This window comes from Alexandromys fortis, unplaced genomic scaffold, assembly GCF_014885135.2.
Source record: "Alexandromys fortis isolate MF-2015 unplaced genomic scaffold, M_Fortis_MF-2015_v1.1 scaffold_13, whole genome shotgun sequence".
Classification (NCBI taxonomy): domain Eukaryota; kingdom Metazoa; phylum Chordata; class Mammalia; order Rodentia; family Cricetidae; genus Alexandromys; species Alexandromys fortis.
The window spans coordinates 9,554,643-9,577,223 of record NW_026067908.1 but is presented as its reverse complement, the minus strand read 5'-3'; the positions used below and the strand labels follow the sequence as shown (position 1 = coordinate 9,577,223).

General features: G+C 44.4%; 1 protein-coding gene across 10 annotated transcripts in view; it reads left to right on the top strand.

Annotated features, from left to right (window-relative positions):
• The first annotated feature begins 3,726 nt into the window (after positions 1-3,726).
• The window catches only part of Sgip1 (SH3GL interacting endocytic adaptor 1), a 195,205-nt gene continuing 176,350 nt past the window's right edge, over positions 3,727-22,581 (top strand). For all 10 annotated transcript variants that reach the window (XM_050136056.1, XM_050136055.1, XM_050136048.1 and 7 more), the window contains exons 1-2: positions 3,727-4,043; positions 4,919-5,042. In XM_050136056.1, the coding sequence (XP_049992013.1) occupies positions 5,033-5,042 (10 nt within the window). In that variant the 5' untranslated portion in view covers positions 3,727-4,043; positions 4,919-5,032. The remainder of the gene's footprint in view (positions 4,044-4,918; positions 5,043-22,581) is intronic.

The following is a 22,581-nucleotide window of genomic DNA, read 5'->3' as shown; positions in this document are numbered from 1 at the left end:
CAAATAATCCCCTAAAATACTAAAATTAAAAAGGAATAAAGAAACCTAACTCTTAAGAATGTGATAGGTATATGACTTCTTTCATTTATTTATTTATTCATTCATTTTGAGAGTGGGTCTTACTGTGGAGCCTTGGCTGGCCTTGAACTCACAGCTCCAGCCTCCTCTGCCTCTGGAGTACCGGAATCAAAGACACACCTATCACCCCAATTGGAATCTGGGACCTGGTTCTAAATCACAGGTAACTAATGAAGCATCACAATACGCACCTTATTTCAGCAAGAGAATGCAGTATCTAGTGACATCAGCACTTAGGTTGTTGGTCTTTGACTCACTAAAAACATTCTGTGAGCCTAGTGTGACCCTGGTCTGTCTTCATCATCCGGGACAGGGCTCCCAGGCAGTGTTTGCATTCTGATGCTGGCCAGCAGTTGAGCCCATATTTTCCAAGAACTTTTGGCTGCAATTTCAGATTTGTAAGAAACATCCTATCATTTCAACAGCAAGAAATTCTTCTTTGGGGCTTGTCATCAAGGAGAAAGATATCACCCAAAGAGAGGAAATTCAGGCATAATCTAAAATGCTACTTATGTTCTTGAGCAAAATCTTGTTTCCCCCCCCCCAAAAAAAAAAGAAAGAAAGAAAGAAAGAAAGAAAAGAAAAGAAAAGATCTAGAAGGAAAAACAATTGAGGTATTAGACCTTTTCTGACAAAGTACTTGAGTAAATTTTCAATGTGAAACACAACTTTGTTTCTTGGATGTTCTTATAATTGATAATAACAGTGTCTTTTTAAAAAGGGCACAAGACAGGCAGCTGATAAAGCTGTAGCGAAGTGTATCTGGCCTCAGGACTGACCTAACCACTTTTTGCTACACATCTTTGTGTTGGTCCTTCTAGGGCAATTGTATCTACAATGTTATTTTTCTTATAACCATAACAAAGCTATTGACCAAATATTCTCAATCAACATCTATTAAAAGAGGATATATAAATAACCAGGAAACAAATGAAAGATGCTCAATCCAAGTAATTATGAGGGACATACAAAACCACTTAAAATTGTCTGTTAACAATAAGACAAAAGCATGGTAGATGTTGATGAAGTGCAGAGGAAGGAGATCTCTTACTCTGATAGTAGAAATGCAATTACACAAATGATACAAAGCTTGCTCAACTTTGACAGAGGACTGCCACGGTAGTTCTGCCACTGGGTGTACATCTCCAAAGAAGGAAACTAATATGTTAAAGAGACCTCCCCACCTACCCGGGCATTATGTTATTGTTTACATATGGAATCAGCCTCAGAGCCCATCAACAAATGAGCAGATAAGGAAAATGTGTATACATATACAATGAATTACTCAGTAATAAAAATGAACTTCAGCTACTTTCTTATAACTTTCTTGCAGGGCATTAGATTAAGTGACATAAGTCAGGCATATACAGAAAGGTAAACCGCACATATTCTCATAAAATGCAGAAGCTAAGCGTTTGATTTGGCTGATGTAGAGAGGAGAATAGTGTTACTGGCAACTGGAAAGTGTTAAGGGTACAAATGAAGGGAAGATGGTTAACAGGGGCGTGTGGGAGCAGTTGGATAAGAGTAACTTCTAGCAGCCTGTGATGCAGTCAAGCCATTGTGGTTGGTCATAGCTGTCTACTTCTAACCAGCTAGTAGGAAAGATCTTTAATGTCTCTCTCTCTCTCTCTCTCTCTCTCTCTCTCTCTCTCTCTCTCTCTCTCACACACACACACACACACACACACACACACACACACACACACACACACACACAGATTTCTTGAGGTGGCAGATGTGTGAGTTACCTTGATCTAATCACTAAACATATTAGATAAGTACTTACATGTTACATCATGCTTCATAAGTATGCACAATGTTTCTATGTGCATTAAAAACGTTCAAACTATATTCTGAACAAGAATCTTTGAGCTTGCTTTCTGTCTTATTGGCTTGCTACAACCCTAAAAGCAAACTGGTGTGAGCTGTAGTGAGTCTGCTCAGCTCCCTGGAGCCAGGGCTGGCTACAGAGGCTGATAAGCTCGTTCATTATCTGCCACTTTGCTCCACCTCCTGCATTTCCTGCTCCCACTCACCTCCAGACGCTACCTGACCATCCACATTCAGAGTTCCTTATTTTTTATAGCTTCTACCCCAAGCTCATTCCATTTCTTTTCATCAACTCTCCTAAACTTCCATCCTTTTTGGATTTTCCCCAGTGAATCTTGTTTGCCTCTACTTTCTCTTCGGCTGCTTTCAGGAGTCTCCATCCAGCAAACTGGCCCTCTGCCTCGCCTAATCTTTCACCGCTGGTCTCAGTGCGCATGGCTCTCCCTTCGCCTGCAATTCTCTGGCTGCAACCTCTGATACAGGCACCAGCCCTTCAAGGGTCAATGACACCAATTCTGCAAAGCTAACATGGGGGACTTACAAGGCTCCAGACACAACACTAACCCTTCTGGTGGCCCCAACCATAAAATCACTGCTTTTTCAACCATTTTCATTGCTACTTCATAACTGTAATTTTGCTACTGTTATGACTCGCAGCTGTAAATATCTGTGTTTTCCGATGGTCTTAGGCGAGCCCCGTGAAAGGGTCACTCACCCGCAAGTGGGGTGGGGGTGGGGCTTGACCCACAGGTTGAGAGCTGCTTGTTTATAGGCTTGTGAACTTGGTATTATTACAATCTCCATTTTATAGGTAAGAAACCAATACCCAGAGTTGCATGACTGGCCTAGGTTCCCAGACCTCAGTGCAAAAGACACACAATTCCATCTCATTATGTTTAACACCAGTATCCACGCAGGTTCTTAGCCTTCACTAGAACAATTTGCTAAACACACACACACACACACACACACACACACACACACACACACAGCCTTTATGCAATAACGCCCTGCAGTTTTTAGAGCACATCAAGTTGTTCTGAAGGCATGTTTTATTTTGTAATCTCCTTCCTTTTAAAACCCTCCTGCCTCATAGACACGGAAAAGTCACAAGCGAGAGCATCTCTCCAGAGACTTTACTTTTGAAATGCAGAGGTCACTGAAATATGTGTCCTCCAGGGGGAAACAATGATTATTTTTCAATTAAGAAAATCTTGTAAGTGGCTAAGGAACTGAGTTGCTTTTTGATTTTGACTAATTTGCTTCTTGCTTGGCCTCCTTTAGATGTGTTCTTTATTTTTTCACGGCCACCAGTATCCCATCTTCCCTTGGAAGAAATCCAGACTGTGTTGAGATGGGTAATACTGACTGAAGGTGTTATAAACGCCCAGCACTGTTGCTGTTAGAGACTCAGACCCGATCTTCAATAAGGGAATTCTTGTAACCCCAATCCTGCTATTCCCTGTTTTAAAAAGACCTAGCCTTCCGTCTCTCTTCATCTCTCTCCCTCCTTCTCATAGGCCTCCTCTACTCGATACCATTTATTTATGCTTGGCTGTCTGGTCCTGTTAAACCTAGGATCGCAGAACAACGTGCCTGGGAGTCCCTTTGAAGGACTCACAGGTCTCTGGAGAGCAATCAGGTGACAGACCCTCAACTCAACCAGACATTATGTCTGAACCGTTCCAGGGCAGGCGGATCCCATCCCAGCAAGTTGCCAAGCCCCGGGCTCCGCCCATTCTTCCAGCGCAACCTGGAACGGTTGCCACCCTCTGGATTTCCTCCGGGGTTGAACGTCTGGGCTCCGAGGCGACTCAAGATCGCAGGAGGCGCGTCTCTCCTAAAACCCTGTAGTGGGGGCTGCAGTTGGCAGCTGTAGCCGAGGCTGCGAGAGAGGCTCCTCACCTGGGGCCGGCGGCGGCCCAGCTCGGAGGGAGGACGCGGTGGCGGCGGGGGTGGCGGTGGGACCCGCAGCCCGGGGTCGCGGCTGCAGAGCCCAGAGCGTGGGAGGAGACAGCGGTCTTATGCCTGCGGCGGCCAAGGTTTAGGCTTCTGCCTTCAGCCCCCACTCCCGCCTCTCGCCCCAGAAATGAGCTGGAGCATCGCCGGTTTGATTCCAGAGCCCGGATCGGGTGGGTTCTTTTGTTTCTTTGTTTTAATGACAGTTCCCAGCCCTTGGGCATGTCATGCGCAATTAATTTCCTGCCTCTTTTCATGGCAGCTGGGGTGAATTTTTTTTCTGCATCATCCTTTGGGGGATGGTTGTTTATGATGTGACGTCAGCGGATTGATTTTTCTCTCGTGAATGAGAGGGAGAGACACACAGAGAGACAGAGAGACATAGACAGGGAGATGGGGTGGGGGCACGGGGGTGGAAGGAGAGAGAAAGCACCAGCCAGCCACAGATGACAGATGTGCGCAGAAGCCAGGTGCTGACATTTGAAATTCCTTCAGGTCAAAATGAGGTTGGAATGGAAATGTAAAAGTGCGTTGCCAAGATCTGAAATTACTGAGAAGTTTTTTTCTTTAAAAAATAAATAAAAGAGAAAAACAAACAAACAAAAAAATCCCCTGGGCAGCTCAGCTTCCTGGGCTCCTTTCTCTTTGGCGTCCCCAGACACGGTGGCACACAGATCATCGGGCACCCGGGAGCCGCAATAGGCTTGCGGGGACCACGAGGAGGGGCGGGGGAAGTGCGTCACCAGGTGGGGAAGGGGCTGTGTTTTTGGAGAGGAGCGGGAGGCGGTGGGGGTGGCGAGGAATGGGGACGGGAAATGGGTTCCGTGCGCTCTCCGGGGGTATTGTGTCAGGAGATGCAGGCTGGCTACCATGTGACGCGGTCCAGAGCTGAAGGGATTGGCCGAGGCAGTGCAGGCGGTGCAGCTCGCCGGCTTGCTGTTCTCTGCCTTTCTCTCTCAGCATCTTCCTGGGAGCTTGTAGGTGAAGCAGCACCAGCAGCATCCATGGCCTGTATTTCGGGTTAACACTGTCTCCTTTGGCTTGGCAGTAAGCAGAGCAGACCTCAGCAGCGGCATTGTGAGGACTTAGCCGGGACCTGGAAGCGTATCCTCCTGTGTTTTTTTCTGACTCCTTGGAAATTAAGGAATGCAATTCTGCCACCATGATGGAAGGTAGGATTCCCACTGCTGTGGTTGGCTGACTCCAGGCATGATTTGGGTAGACCAGTATGGAAGAATGCATGCAGCCGGTGACTGTGTCTAGAACCTGGCTGCCAGGGTTTTTGCAAGCAGCTAAGACAGCTTGCTTGCCACCGGCCAGGGTTTAGACTAATGGAATCAAACCACAGGGATTCTGCTTAGCTCAGAGCTCCACAGCTCCCAGCTCCTTTGAAAGAGAAAAACCTAAGTGTTTGCAGGGAGCTGAGACAGCTAGGAAGATGCTCAAAGGCCAAACAAGTTGGAGCAAAAAAGATAAGGATGTGTGTGTGTGTGTGTGTGTGTGTGTGTGTGTGTGTGGTTCCTGAAAGCACACTGGTTAAATCTTTGCAATGGAAACTTGTTTTCAGAAATTGACATTAGACAGGAGAGGTCATGGGCAGAGTTTTCCACACGCTGTCGTTTTCAGTGAACTGTTTCCGTATCTCAGAAGATATTTTTATCTCTGGGATTTGCATTATGATATTGGAGCGAGGGGTGCAACAAATTTGGTTCATAAACTGGAGTTTTCTGGGGGCTGTCATTGCAGCATGAGGGCTCTAAGAAAAACACCTGGGCCTCTTGGCTCCTTCATCAGGATCATACCGGCCAGAAAGGAGAGGGCCCTTAGCTAAACATCAAATGGTTATTTGCTGAGTATCTTAGTACATTGAACATGAAGTGTGAGGAGGGATATTTTCCTTGCGAGATGCTGTTTAAACTAGGTATTATTCTACTAACTTGCCTTTTCTTGCTTGAGATAGTGACAGCCAATATCACCTCAGCAAAAGCAACAAATTGGTCAGAGAAGAATCAGGGAACTCTATGCTGGCTTCGGTTTTCTGTTTTCTTACTACAGGATGGCTCAAAACTCCTGGCCTTTCCTAAGATGACAGGCAGAAATGTTGCACCCAGCCTGGGTTTTATAATACAGAATCCAGTGCATAATGGCTCTCAAATGAGCCACTGAGATGACAAGAGAGGCCACATTTAAGTCGAGGTCCGTCCTACCAGTTGTGGCTGGGCAGTGGACCTTGGAAATTCACTAAACTGGAATAAAAAGAAGATGGTTTCAGTAAAACCTGCAATGTAGCCTGTACTCATTTGGGGAAAATGAATCTCTCTCTCTCTCTCTCTCTCTCTCTCTCTCTCTCTCTCTCTCTCTCTCTCTCATCATGCCAAATGTCATTAGTGTGATTTGAGGGAGTGAAGAATTCTGGGGCAGAAGCTCGCAGATTTGGGGAAGTGGCCTTAAAAGGAGTCAGGATATCATTCTGTTTAGAGCCTGCTCTTATTTTCAGAGAGCTAAGTGATAATTGTTAAGACTAAGGTTCAATCAGTTTTGGTTAATTCAAAATGAATTTAATTTTTGAGTAGCAAAGCAAGACAAGCAGAAAGAAGATAACTTACATAGTTTTCAATTCAAAGCCCATATGACTTATCTTCGTAGGAAAAAATAACCTTGTCTATAGGAGTACCATGTTTTTTTTCAGCTAAATTTTATGTGGGGTCTGTTAACATGCATCTGCATATATTCCAATTCAATTCTAGCCTTCCATAGGGCACTGGAGGACCTGTCCTTTTACTCTCGCCTTGAAACTGTCCCATGAGTTATCTGGGGCTGGTAGCGTGTCCTGATGCTCATTAGTGCTTCTCCTGGTAATCAGGTCTGTTCTGCCATCCGGAACGCCAGCTCGAAGCTCTGAGCTACAGCTGAGCTGAGCTGCAGAAACTGAAAGGGGAACTCTAACAAAGACTGGTGCTGGAGCCGAAGTCGCACCATGGCTAGCTTGTCAAATTTATCTCATGGAGGATGCTATCTTCACACTGGTTGGGATCAGAGGGGACCCTCTGGGTACAGTTGTTTCTATTGAGCCTTTGGGGGATCAAGTAGATGAGTGTGTCCCCTGCTTTCAAATTTCATGTGAAACTAATAAATGCTCTCTACCCATAATTCCTATCTGAATGGTCTCCTATTAATTGTTCAGTGACCTTGGAAAAAACCAGTAGGAGCCTTAACCGGAAACCTATTGGCCTGTCAGTGGCCTTCCAACCACGTTGCCAGTCCTTTTTAGTAACGTCTGTTACTAAATTTCTGGTGCTGCATCCCAGAACCCCTCCTCTAAACTGCTCTTACTCTGAAGATGTGATTTGGCAGTTATGTCCACTGAACTCGCCTCGACAGAAAGCCAGGCTGTTGCACAAACCACAGTCACCTTGGAACCCCCAAAAGGTGCCCGAAATGCTGCCCTGGCATCTGTCTGCTGAAATGCTGGCGTGTGCTGTGTGGTTTGCACCACCGAACGTCTACATAGTCTGTTTTCAACCAGTTCCTGTGTGCCACATACCCACAGTCACACTTGCATGTGCAGTCATGCACATAAACACAGTGCTAAAGAGGGGAGGCTGTAGTTTCTACCTCTGTGTGCGCCTGCGTGTGCACTGCTATCCTGCAGTGTCCCTGTCCACTGCTTTGAGGAAGCATGCAGGGCAACTTTTCCGTCCCGCCTCTGTTTGGTGGGAAAGAAGAATAAATACGTGTTTAGTCGAATAGCTCATGGTTCCGATTCATGCGTGTGTCTGTTTGGAACAGGATATAGGCTTCCTTCACCCAGTGTCTTTTGGAAGGCCTGGTCTTCGATGAGGAATGGGACCACCTCCCTCTTGTTCTAATACTGCCAGAGGCAGCACCGTAACTGCAGGCTCTGTTTACAGCTCAGCAGCAGTGTGTGTCTCCGTGGCTCTATTTCGATATCTTTTAAGAGACTTGAGTTGTTGCTTCCTGAATTCTCTGGTTTTTTTTTTTTTTTTTTTTTTTTTTTTTTTTTGCCAGCGGTGGGTCTTGAGTTGTTTCTTTGTTGAGGGAAACTACAGGATGCTGCTCGGATGCAGTGTGGGAGTGAGGGACGAGGTGGTAAGCAGAGGACACTAGAGCTGTGGGTCTGTGCAGTGGTGATGCTAAGATGCAGTCAGTGTGGTTAAGGCAGCAAGTCAGGTGCTACTCTCTGATAGGTTATTATTAAAAATCTTAAATGGGATTAAATAAAGTCTTTCCTAAGAGAACTGAAAGTAAGCTACGGTCCGTTGAAATCTTTTCATTTCTGAGGCCGGCTGTTAAGTACGTTTCTTGTCCCATGCAGAACTAATAAGTGTTCTATGTTTCGAATTCCATCTTCAGGCTCCTAGGTGCTGCTATATTCAAAACATCGCCTTCCCCGTGCCAATGGGTTCATTCTATAGGACGGCTTTGAAAGGAAAAAGCATGCTTGTAAGGATTTAGTTTCGATTCAAGGTGACGAGTATGTTTTAATTTATTCACTACTCACAGGCATGTCTGCATAGGTGCCTCCTTAATCGAACATTTTATGATACGTTTTCCAGATTTAAAAAAAAAATACAAATAAGGCATTGTCACAGGAAGAAAAATACCCATGGTAGAGGAATTTGAACTCAAGTCCATTTAACGAAACTCATGATTTCAGCTTCTAAGAACTTTTTCCTTTTTCCTTTGTAGAGGAACAGGCATGTCCGCCACCCTGAAAAACAAGCCTTTGTTTCTGCAGTTGCATATTCTGTTCCTCTCTACTTAAAATATGACTGCTGGCAGAACCTTTTCATTCCTGATTAGTACTTTTGATGCCCCAAATGATTACTTAGATGATTTTTGTCCAGTTTGAGATTAGCTGAACATCTGTTGCCGCAATAAACCTGTAAACTCTAGAAATGGAATTTTCTATTTGGAAAATTCTTTGATGTGATAATAAAAAAAGAAAGGGAACAAAGCCTTTTGAAGAAGAGTGCTCGTTTTATAGTTAGCTCATAGGTTTTAGAGAGAGCGCCTCCAATGCTACTGATTCCCCTTCCCTTAAACAGTGAGGTTACTTTAATAAATCTAAGCGTGCATCTGAGATTCTGATACTCACTCCGTCATTTACATAACGTCTCTCCACCTTCAGGTGCGAGTTGGGAAGAGACTGTTAGTTCTTCTCCAACCCCACTGGGCAGCTTTAAATCTCTGAAAAGAATGTGTAGTCATAGATTAGTCCACCAGCAGCGATTAGCCCAGCTTCTGACTGAATGCTAAATCCTTGCCATGAACACGACAGCTATCACAGTGATACAGCAGAAGAGAGTGATGGCCTTCAATGTGTTTTTAATTTCAAGTATTGCTTTTGGATATTGCTCTGAGTCTTCCCACTTGGCTTATCCAAGTCAATTATTAGCACAGGAAACTTAATTAGAAGAAAACGAGGAGCTAGAGACAAAATTTGAAGGCATCTCCGGAAACTATTTTACATATGAAGCTTTAGAGACTTGTGATAATACTGTCGGTTTTCAATTATGTTCAGTTTGACTTTCTAGTTCCATTCTTGTGACTCTCCCTTTCTTAATTCCACTTTCTATAGGAACCACTGTTCAGTTGAAAGGTCATTACATAAATTCCCAAATGGAATGAAGACAGGGAGAGATTTTACCGAGATGGCTAGAAAGGAATTGGAGATCATATTTAATGGGGTATGGTGTGTTTTAACTTCTCTGTCTTAGAACAATTTCATGGTACATTGAAATTGGCCATATGAAGAGGTGGTCATGGACAGAAAGGAAGAGGAAGCGTGTTGAAGACAGGGTCCCCTGGGGAGGAAGCAGGGGTGGGCAAAGGCATTGGGACTAGCATGTCTGTGCACTGACTATCCATATTACAATGGGCGCAGCATAGCTTACTTACCAGTGGAACAGCTACTAAAGAAGTACTACAGATATGGAAGGAATGAGACTCTATTCTTGGCATCTGAATATTAGTTCATTGCTTTTGTAGGATACTAGAAATATTCTATATTTAAAAATATTTATTTATAATATATAAAACATCTATATTTAAATACCTTATATCATGAACTTCCTTGTTTGAAATTTCCATTACTTCCATTTCTCTTTGAATCCAGTCTGCATGGGCTTGCATGCTCTAGCCTGCTGTCTTCTTTAGGTTCAGCTAGTAATTCATTAACATTGATAATCATACTACATGCCTCTTAGTATTTAGAATAGACTTTTTTTCTCCATCCTAGCTCTTGCTTTGCAAAAATCATTTTTCATAGCTTGTAGAATAACTAATTCCCTTAGGATTTCTGCAAAACCTCCACTCCTCATCAGGATTTCCCTTTTGTTCTTGTTATCCCCAAATGCCAAACACATTTTTTGGGCCACAAAGTCCCAACGCTGAAGTTAGGACGTGAAGGAAAGCTCTTAAAGACAGATATCTGGTCTACCACGTTCACCTCTGTAGCTTTCATACCTAGTGGAGGCCTAATACATTTATTCATTGAAAAAATGAACAAAACTAGATATAAATAAATAGCCCTTAGAACTACATACTGTACATGGTACATGTGAAAAATAAATGCTCAAATTTATGTTCTCACTAGAGACACGAAACTTACAAACACAGCACAATTAGGAAGTTAGACAGTCTTATAAAGTGCTAAAAGAGGTCATTCATTTGAGACTATGCACTGAGCTTGAATCGTTTGGGTAATTCGTTCCAAAGAAATGAGTCCATGATAGAAAGAGACACATTGTGCTACACCTATACAAATAAATTTTTATCAATACACCTGGACACCTCCCTGATATTTGTGCCTTCCCTTCTTCCATTTTCCCTCCGCCATTCCCTTCCTGTGTTCTTTCTCCTCTTTTCTGCTTTAATACCAAGCCTGGCTATGATGGAAACTAGCTTAAAATGGCTAGATAAGTATCAATGAGTATACATTTGAGCAATGTGCTGGTCTTTGCAATGATAGCATCATAGAATGTGAGGTTTTGCAGATGCCAATTTATTCCTAAATAGGGAATTTTTCTATCTTAGGAGTTTAGTGTGCATACCGAACTTGTGGAGTTTGGACGTTTGTATATAAAGAGTATGGTTCCAGAAGTCATACTCGAGTGTGAATCTAAGTGCTGGGATTGCTTGGCTGGATGCCTTGAGGAAATCACTTTACATTCTAGGCTGTGTTTCCTCATGACGGAATGAGATGATTGATCTGTCCTATATCTAGAGTGCCCAGCTCTAAGAACCCACTGCCACTGCTGAATGATTGGAGTCTCCCACATTTTCTCCCTCCAAGATTGAACTTCAAGGCTAGACTCTTCTTTCTCCAAACTTAGAGTGTATGCCTGGCACACAGTGAACTCAAATGCATTATTATAATACTTTTCTGTTGTTTTTCTGTATGCATGCCACAGGTTAGGTTTGCATTTTTGCTGTACTAGAAGACAAAGGCATCTATGTACCTGTCACCTATAGAGCCTAATATAGAACTATTTCTTTATGCATTAAGATTATGTATAGAACTAGTAACATAGAGAATAAGTATCTGGAGGACAAAGCCATGAATGAGACATCTCTATCATACCTCTTCCCTTAAGAGTCAAGGAATATCACAGAAGAGGAGGCAAAAAGAGCCAGCGGTTAGGGAGTACCAGAACACAACTGTGTTTCCTGGATATGACAAGACCAATACACTGGTGAATACACAGCAGCTATGGTTGCCTGTTGTTGTGGTTTGAATAAGAGCGGCCCCTATAGACTCATACATGTATATGCCTAGTCTCCAGGGAGTGGTTTGAAAGGAATAGAAAGGTTAGGAGGTGTGTCCTTGTTGGAGGAGGTGTGTTACTAGGAGTGGACTTTGAGGTTTCTCAAGGTCTTTCTGCCAGTGGATCAGGATATAACTCTCAGGTACTGCTCTAGCACCATGCATGCTGAATTGCCCCCCTGCCATGTTGATAAAGGACTGCCCCTCTGAAACTATAAGCAAACTCACAATTAAATTCTTTCTTTTATAGTAATTGCCATCATCATGGTGTCTCTTCACAGCAGTAGAACACTAACTGAGACACCTGCGTAAGATCTGCACAAGATTAAGCCAATCAACATTTCCATACGTACGACTGTTGGATTTGTAGGAGGCTAGGTCAATCATCAGGTCAATACACTGAAGGCCTGATAACGGTGCCTCTTGAACTTATTCTTCCCACACTTTTAAGTAAACGGATGTATGTCATGTTCTTGTCTTCATTCATCATTCCAAATCCACGGAGCTGAACATTCAGCTAAGCTTGAACCTATCCTATAAAGAGAGGTTATGCTCTATGATAAGACTCTTTCAGAACCAGGATCGCTTGTCAAATGATGAGTTCTCAGCTGTGTCTCAAAGGCCTTTGCATAAGGGGAGGGGAGGAGGTGAGAAGCCACTACCCTTCTCTGAGGAGTTACTGACAGTTCATAACTGCTAGGGGAAGGGAGTCGGGTTTCTTTAGGGGTATGGTCCTTGGTTGGTAGACCATGCTCCAGTGGATGTCCCCACATCTGTGAGTATATAGACAGCACTATTTGGACTCATTGAGTTATTAAAATGGTTTATGTGTTTTGTTTAAGAGGATATGATGTTGTGAGTGGGGGGAGGGTTTGGGAATGGATGTGAAAGGAATTAGTGGGAGGAGCAGGGAATGAATATGATCAAAATTCGTTGTATGCTTGTATGAAATTCTGGAAGAATTAATAAAATTATCTTATTCTTCAAGCAATTCACTCAAACAAGCATATGGTTTACAACTTAGGTATTGGATGCGTACTAGTTGCCAGGCAACTTGTTCAAGGTGCAGTGCATTCAATGGTGAATGACACAACCCAAAACTTCTCCAGGTCCACTTGGAGCTTTCCTGTTAGTCTTGGGTACTATACTTACACTAAAAACAAGAGGGGAAAGGAGCCAGCTGCAGTCACTGTCTTTAGAAACCTGGAGTCTGGCATCGTGCCTTGTGAGACGCTACCTTCTCACACACATTGTAATTCCACAGCCTGTGTGTGTGGGAAAAAGAGCACCTGTTGCCATCCTTATTACAAACAGGAACCGGGGCTCAGTGAGATGAAGAGGCTTTGCTAAGCAGAACAGCTACGGGCATCATTAGCTAGACTTTGGCTCCCAGTCAAGAACTCTTTCTGTGTCTAATGGTGTGACTGGGAAGTCTGGGCCTCCGACATGCAAGCAGCAGGCTGGTGAGACTCAGTGTGGCATTTCCTCCCAACTAAGGAAGTTGGTTTGGTCACCTAGCTTTGGTCCTCGGAACCAGTCATCAGCTTGAAGAAGGCCCCTAACTTAGCAGCGTGCTCTGTTCCTTTCAGTAGTACTCATTGTCTTCCCTGGACTTGATGGTGACAAGAGTCCCACTGTGGTGTCACTCTTCCCGGGGACTCTAAACTTTCACAGCTTGCATTCTACAAAACATTTTACTAGAAAACCGGCTTCTCACCATGAACAAAAGCCCCCTTTCTCCCTTAGCAGGACATCTCAGTTTTCGCTGGCATCTTGTGAAAGCTTGGGCTATTATCATGAACATAAGATAGTGCGCACCATCATTTGAAGGTTAAACCAAAACTGGTCCAGCCTCGTTTTATAGCTGAGGAAACCAACGCCAACTGCGGCAACTTATCCAAGGGTCTTTATTCTCTCTGGAAGATAAATGAAAGTTCATTTTAGTCATGATTCCGAAAATGTGGATAGACAAAGACGGGGAAACCCATGGTGTCTTTCAGGTTCAAAGGTGCTGAGGCTGGTTGGGCGACTGCCAAAAGACACACAAATGAATGTGTCCCTGGGGTCATGGTTCTACTGAGCACACATACAATGTGGCCATTTATAGCGCTTTCCTCTGTGAGCTTATGCACCTGCCGTCAGCGCCTGTGAAAAGAAGGGCGAGCCTTGAACCCCCCACCAGCTGTGTGACCTTGAGTGAGTACTGGCACTGCCCCGTACATGAGGTAGGAGCAGAGCTGGTCCCCACCTCCCAGAGTCATTTTCGAAAGCAGGCTGACATGATGAGTGTGAAAATATCCGACAGAGGCTGGTGCGCATGCACTGTTTCTCTGGGCTCTACCCCTGAGGTGACTAGTTGATTTTCAGAGGCTTTAATGCTGCTTCTTGCCACTCTTCCTGCCATAGAGAAGGTGGCCTCACCGCCTCTGCAGACAGGCCTTACACGTTTCTCCCTACCCACTTTAAATTTATTAGCATTTTCTAGCATCCTTTATTCTGTGTCTCCATGATAGGCAGCTCTGATTTTGGCTATGGCCGGCATCCTTCATCAATCCCAACCGTCTCTCTCTCTGGCTTCAACAACTATCTTGACATCTTCTTCCAGGACACTTGTGTGAATTGGTTGGAGCCTATCACTTTGTGTTTCCTCCCATGGCCAGTTTCCCGGAGTAAAAATAGAATGACAAAACCCAGAATGCGGGTGGTCTAGCGGTGCATTCCCACCCCACAGATGCTCACAGTGAGTTACTGAAAAGGAGATGAAAAATTGCCCGTAGCACGAACTACAGCAACAATGGCAAGAAACGGTCTAATCCTTCAAGCAGGGGAAGTTCCTGCTTTCGTGCTGTGACTTTAACCTTCAAGTCTCTCTCGGCTTCTCTTGTCCCTCGTGCAGGTGGCGGAGGTACATACCTAGGCACTAAACTCGTGTGAGTGCTTGGAGTCCTTCCTGATTCCTGTCCCCACCCTCTCATTCCCAATGGGTTCTCAGAGTTGTAGATAACCCTTCCAGTCTTCCGGTCCCCCCACTAACTCATCTGACCGGACTTAACCATCGGCTCCAGTGTAGCCGGCCATGATGGTGAGAAATCAGACCCTCCCTTCCTTTCTTAGCTGGCTTGCTTGTGCGATAAGATGCCCCGTGTGAAGCTGCCCCTCGCTGCTCTGCCGGCGCAACACAGAACCCTTTGCTATTTTCTTTCCTTTACACACCGTTCTCCCCTTCCATTTATAGTAATAAATCCAAGTTGGTTCTGTGCAGTCAAGGCCACACAAAAGTGCCCTCTTTACACACGAGAGTCCCCTTCTCCTTGCTGATGAGAGATTCCTTTTCAGCTACCAAGGCCACAGGGCATGCTGGAGACTGCTGACTTTGGTCAGACTGACCTATGTCAAATCTCAAGTCAGTGACCTTGGGAAGAGAGCGTGCGGATCTGTTTCCCCATCAAGAATATGAAATTTGTGGTTGTAGTCATTTAACATGAAAAGTTTTAAGAATTAAGTCAGAAAGTATACTTTACTGAGAGAGACCAGACCAAACCAGTGGAAAGAAGGAGGGGAGGAAGAAACGGAAGGAAAGAGTCAGGCGGGGAGGGAGGTGTTGGTTGCAGATTGGCTGGTATGGTTTGTGGAGACTGGCAGAATAGTTCTGGGTCAGGCAAGGGTCAGTGCTGCTATAACCTTTGTGCCCAATGTTGAGAGCCCAGCAAGTTTTAGACGCTGTTCTCTGTGGGCACAAACTTTTATACCAGTCCCGTTCTTCATATAAAAATGAAAGACTGTCTTGGCTAAAACCTGCCTGGCTCATTTTGATTTTCCCAGCGTGGGGGTATATGTCAGCACTCAGGTAGTATCCGACGAATGAACGAGCACTGGGGAGGAACTGCAGACTTTAGCAGAAGCAGCACCTAGCATGTAGTTATTCTCAGAGTCAAAGGACTTAGCCTATGCAAGGCGTTTAAAAGATCCCGGGGGCCATAGTAAAGGCTCAGTGTCTCTGAGCAGTGACTCTGTTGGACTTTGAGAGGCTTCTGTATCATTTTGAGATGTCAAGTACTGGTCTGAATTGTGTCCTCTCTGCAGCTCTAACATGCCCTCTGCCATGGAGGATCCTTCAGGCTGAGAAACCACACTCTGATCCTAGCAGCGTGCAGGACTGTCTCACCCATGTCTATCCAATGCTTCAAATAGTTTGCCTCTGGTTTTGAGTAACAAGTTTTCACTGTTTGAACGTTTGAACAAAGACAGCATCAAATCACCAAAAAAAAAATCACTGTTATGAAATGTCAACCATTGATACAGCTTACCAAGTGCGGACATGAGCTCTGGAGACAGACAACCTGAGGTTCCATAACTCTCAATGAGTCCTTCTGCAAAATGGTAAAGTAAGCCAACTATGTAAAACTTTGGGAAAATGAAATGGAACGGTAAACAATCTGCTCTTGGCACAGTGTATAACATACTAAGTGCAGGCTCCATAAAGCATAGTGCTTCACTGCTTTCTGATCAAAATATATTTCTGTGTCAAATTCTAAATATATGTGTATGTGTGCATACCTGCATATGCATACACTTGTGAGTGTATATACATATGACATTTTCTCAATTAATTTGACTATAACCACTATTCTAGGCAATGTCTACATTTGGAAAGACAATGAGTTATAGAAGTGACTTCTCAAATTCAGATTCTCACATTTCCACGTTTATGGGAACTTTGTCAAGTTATTTAACTTTTCGATGTCATGGTTTCTTCTTCTGCCCAAGATAATCTCTACCTGAAAATTATTGTAAGGATTAGATTAATTCAATATTTAACAGATATTATTATTATTATTATGTTCCACACATGATCTTGAAGTAGTTTCCAAACACATCCTTGTTCTTGTTGGTTGTTGATAAGTTACATCATTGATGAGTTATGCCATTGTTCCCCTGTCATGAGACCCTTAGATGGTTAGCAGAAGCTTAATTTGTGATTGAGTTAAAATTGCTCATGCCGACAAGTTGTGTATTACAATATGAATTCGTGGGTCTTGCTCAGTGGCTGATCAAGGCGAAGCGATAAAAGTTCTATATTGTGTTCTGCTCCTGGCTTTGTCCAGTGGCTTTAGAGAAGCCAGTTCCCGTGGAAAGAGATAGTAGAAAGAGAGTTTTGTTCCAGTTAAAAACTACTCTGTCTGTTTTGCATTGCTCTTCATTAGTAGTGACATGAGGCCGAGTGTACTGACACTCCCTCTGCTGTCTGTGCGTCTTGGGTGTGTGGCCACATCTCTGTGTTCTCATCTGTATCATGATGAATATTCTGAGCATCCCTGACTTTGCCACCTGGGCATTCAGAGAAAAGTACGAAATATATGGAAAGTATTATGAAATGTGAAATATTGTAGAGACAAATATAGCCTTAAGGATGTAATTTTCTATCATATCTTGGAGGCTTTGTTTTCCATTAAAGGCTTAGGTTCGATATTAATTCTTAAGCTGTAACGAGTTTTAAGGTCTCTAATGAACCCTTGCTACTGGCAACCTTTCCCGCATCCCCTGCCTCTCGGGCCTACAAACAGTCTTCATTTTTGGATACCAGGGGTTGTGAACCTTCCTATTGTGTTGAATAATTTATTAGATTGAGGGAGGCTATAAATAACATTGCTATGCAGGACAAAAATATTATTTCTAATAATGGCTGTTTAGTGAGACAGTTTCAAATACAGATGGAAGTGTGTGCAAATAAAATGTTCCTTGGCCCGGTTCCAAAGCCCAACACAGTTCTGAGTTCTACTTCAGGCTACAGGTAGAGCGGATTCAGTCTAATCTACTCACTCAGGATGCCAGATCCAATTATTCAAACTGGATTTCTTTCCCTGGCTCTTCTCTCGCCTTCTCCTTCATGGCAGCCCACTTCAGTGTGGCTCACTGAGGACTGGAGCTCAGTGGGATGCGTGTGATACTTCAGTCGGAAATGTGCTCACCACACAAACATGAGGACCAGGGTTTGATCCCCAGGACCCAGACAAAAGCTGTGTTTGTACTCTCAGCTCTCGATGTGTTGCATGCAAATCCTGGGTCACCAACTTAACTGAAGTGGGGAGCACCCAGGCAGTGAGAACACCTGTTCTTATACACCAAAGTAAATGGTAAATGAGGAACACTACCCACGGTTGCTCTCCGGCCTCCGCATACATGCATAGTGCAGCCACACACATGAACCTGCACACACATGAACCTATGCATACGCACACATACAAAATGGTTCTTTTCACAGTCTTGATCAGCTTTTGGTTTAGGTACATTGGCAGTGTCTTGGAGACAGTGAATAGCCACAGGTCTAGATGAGAAGTGTCCAGGATGCACAGATACACAAGATAAACAATAAGAAGACAGTTGAGCAAAACAAGTAAACAGAAACTTAACTTCAGGTGATGCAGACAAAACTCAATAAAACCCAACAGAATCCCATGCTGGGTGGTTGGGGAAGGACTCCTGGGCAGATGTGCACCAGCTGAGATGGCTCCATGGCATGACCTGTGAAGATCCAGGAAGGGACTATTTCGGAATTGAGAACAACAGACACGAGGGACTGGGCCCTCCGAAAATCAATGAGCAGAATAGGAAGCCAGTCAGGACAGGGAGAGGCAGGCTGGAAGATTGAGGTCAGGCCAGGCTTGGCGAGCAGTGGGAATGGATCTGGAATTTATTCTGAGGCAATGGAAAGCCACTGGCAGGGCTTAAGGAGAAGGTCATGATCTCATTTGCATCTTTAAACAATTACTTTTGATGTAGGATGGACTCCACCAGCTGCAGATGGCATCCTGGTTCTCTCTCTCCCTCCCCTTCCTCTTTCTTCCTTTCTAGAGGGTTTGTCTTCCATTTATGTTTGATAATAAATGCCCCTACTTTGTCTATTTGTAGGAAAGCTGGAAGAAATCGAAAGGATTCTGGCATCCCTTCCCCAGTCACTCACTGGCACCAGACAAGGTCTGGAGGGTGAAGGGAAGATTTAGTTCAGCCATTGAATAAACTTTTTCTAGCCCAAATGTTTCTGGCATTGGGCATTTTCAGAGTCATGCTGACAGGTGAGAAAGAGCTTAAGATAACAGAGATTAAATATGCCATGTACATTTCTCGTGTGCCCGTTCTTAAATGGCTTTGAAGTCTTCCAGTCCTTTGATGGTCATTTCGATGGCGAATTGGTGAGGTCATGGTTTCCATCACTGAACCTCCGTTCCTTGACCAGATCAGGTAGACAGAATAGCTTAAGATTTCTTGCTGTCATCAGAGACTGACCTCCCCATTTTCACTCTTCTCCAAAAGTATTTCCATCAAAACCTCTGGTGCACCCTCTGGATGCCATCGGCTGAGATCCCTGCTGGACCTTTAGGTGCCCTCTTCTCCACCTCCCGTCTCCCCAGCTGTGCGCTGACCCATGCTGTCAAATGCATTCATATCCCACAGGGAATTGCATCCGACTCCCTCAAGACAGAGTTGCTCCTTTCCCAGCCTCCTTTGTGCTAATGTCTCTAGTTCTCTTCTTCAATGACTTACATGGTAGAGCAGCTAAGGACCCAGGCTTGGCAATCAGTCAAATCCTGGCTCTGTGGCTTGCTGGCTATAAGCCTCCAGGCGAGTCAAAACCTGTTCTCATACACACGTGTGCATGCACACACAAGCACACTGCTGCTTTATTTAGCTTGCTGAGCTGTGCCAGACTCACGAGATTGCCAGAGAGTGTCCACTTTAGTTCCAAACACAGATGCTAGGTGTGTCTGATGAACAAGCATCGTGAGGCACACCTCGGGGAGTTTGCAGTTCTAGGACCCTGGCGCTAGATTAGTACCGATAAACTCAATGACTGTGAGCAAGAACTCCAGTCTCAGGTTTTTTTACCTTATGGGTTGCTGCAGCATTTTGTGCTAGCATAAACTTTTTAACAAAGCAAGGGGGAGGGCTTCAGGTACATTTGGTGACGTATTTCTCAGTATTGGCTGCAATGCTCCAGTTGTGGATCTAACAATTTATTGGGCGCATCTTCTTGTTTTGGTTGTAATAGAATTTGTATTGTATAGCATTTCATAAGAAATATGGTCATCATATAACATGAAAAATAAAGTCATTTTTGCTGTGTATTTGAAACATCTTACAGTTTGTGATGATAATATATCAATAGTTTTATTGTAGCTAAGGCTTAACTCCACGTTTCTTTCAAGATTTACTTTATTTTGTAGGTATGTGTGTTTATTCTGCACGTATATGCGCCATGCACACCTTTCCTGGGAAACGAGGTTGTGATCTGCTGGGAACTGAACCTGGTTCCTCTGCCAGAGCAGCGAGCACCCTTAACCATTCAGTGATTTCCTCGGTGCCTTAACCCCACTCTGGATATTAATATTCTTAACACACGCTCCTTTTCCCACAACTACAATAGGAGGCACATTTTAAAAATGTGTAAAATTATGCAGCTCTCTCCAACTTTATTTATAACAGCAGTTATGCTCTTTATTTAGCAGTAAAGAAAACACAACTCCGAGCGTTCCCTTTTACCTGTATGCTATGTTTGTGAATTCATTAGCTGAACAGAAAAAAAAAATCCAGTAGCATTGAATTCCACCTATAATGCCCATGTCCTTGAAAGGAAACCAAAGTCAAAACCTCGGTAGCCTCTGCGAGGGAAATTTCCCCCTCCAGAGATGACTCCCACTCAAGCCTGGTAGTAATCGCTCTCATCCGTGCACCAGGCCCTTTGTGAACATCTGCGCCCATGTGGTTTACCCAGCTCCCATAATAGCGCAATAACGGCTGGTTTTCATCGCTTTGATAAATAAGGAAACAGAGGCTTCAAGTCCCTTGCACAGCTAGGGAGTGGCATCTCTGGGATGTGACTGAGCCCTAGGTCCTGTGATCTCTGACTTGTGTATACTGCAAGACATCCCTGTAGGCTGCCCTCCGGTGTCAGTCTTGCTGCGGCTGTTGTCCCTTGTCATGAGTCCTTGCTCATGGACCTCTGTCTCACCGTTCGTCACCTGCTTGAGCTCTTGAGCCTGCCTGTTTTGCTGGCTGTGGTGTTTGGAGAGCCTTTGAGATGACAGTGTCTGTCAGCATCATCTTTCCCAGGACTGTGTTAGCTTTGCTGCCTCCACCCACTCCCTCCTTCTTTACTATGCTGAGTGCCCCCCCCCCTTTTCTCTCTGCTGGCTTTTCCTCTGTTCTCTGACCTGGTTTGCATTGTGCAACCGCTCCCTGCCTGTGCCGCTGTTCTGTGGTCCCCACCCTTGCTGCTTGGCTTTAAGTCGGACCCCACTTAATGTACTACCCAACTAGCTTAACTCTCTGTCACTACTTCATGGTTTCTTGGTTTTAAAAATCAACCTGGCAAAACTTACGCCGATTCAGAGATTGTTGGCAGGAGGAGGATGACTTGATTTGTGTAAAGAGTTTAGCTGAGTGCCTGGCCCACAGTGGTGCCCAACTTATCCATCTTCTTTGCTTTGATGTTTTGATGTCATTTGAATGACAACTAGCCATTTATATTAGAAAATCCATTGTTAGGTTAAAGGAGCAATCCAGCCACTGCAAGGAAAATCTGTCTCCCAAGAAGAAAACATAAATCCTCCTTCAAGGTACTTCCCATTTCTTAGTTTCCCATCTTCCCTTGGCCACAGTGGAATGAGTTGGCTGGCCACCACTAGGACCTCAGAGGCCAGCACATCAGCCAAGTTTGGTTTCACTCTGGCCCACATTCACAACACAGGGGTGCCACCCACATGCTTGGCTCTGGATGCCCCAAAATCTGGTCCTAGGTAGAGGCTGAGAACAGGGGTGCCCTTCACACAGACGTCTTCCCACTCCTCTTCTCCCAGGCTGAGTTTCTTCACCTCTAAGATGACAGGATTGACTATCATGGTTTTGAAGTTGGGAGCCCTGGAAGTTGGCCCCTGAGCCTACAGCAGCTCTGCTGTTGCTTAGCTGCTGAGCATCCATCTTGTGCAGGGACAAGGCTCATTTACTCACTGCGGCTTGGCTTGTGCTGCAGCTGTCTGCAGCTCTGGCACTGAGTCACACTGCAGCCTACATTATCGCTCTTCTTGTAGTAAGCAACCATGCCTTGTCCCATTACTACAAAGCAAATTCTCCAAGGAATCCCATGGTGCTCCAGGAATCTTCTGGAAGTTACTTAATGTGCATGACCTTATCCTGAACGTTAAAAAAAGAAAGAAAGAAAACCTTCAAGGAAAGATGCTCCATGGAGTCCCAATGAGGCATAGTCCAGTAAGAGAGAGAAGAAATCCAACAGTCGTTGAGCTTTGTGGAGTCAAATGGGAATCCTTTCTCGGTGGCTCAGGGTCAGACCCTATGGCTTATGCGAATGTTCCGTGGTGATAGTTCCATCTTCATCTCTGTTTACCTTTAACTGAGGAAGCCTGAGAGTCTATCTAAAGCCAAGTTACTGCTTTAACTAACTCAGCTGGTTAGGGCACTAAAGCACATTTTTTTTCCTTTTCCCTTATGTGATAAATCACCACGTACTATCTGTTCTCTCTTGAAAATGCCTCTTACTACTTCTGTCATCCCCACCGTAGAACTGGACCCGACGGCACTCCTGGGATCCTGAAATTGATTCTAAGGTGTCCATACTCCCAGACTCCTGTGTGTGTGTCCCTTTGTATATATACCAATATATTTCCCACTCTTGTCTGAGTTCACAGTTATCTCTAGGCTTCCATAAACAAAAGCCATCTAGAGCAGGGGTTTTCAACCCATGGGGGTTGAGCGACCCTTTCACGGGGGTTACATATCAGATATCCTGCATATCAGATGTTTACATTAGGATTCATAACAGTAGCAACATTACAGTTGTGAGGTAGCAATGAAATAATTTTAGAATTGCAGTTCACATGAAGCGTTGTATTAGAGTGTCAAAGAATTAG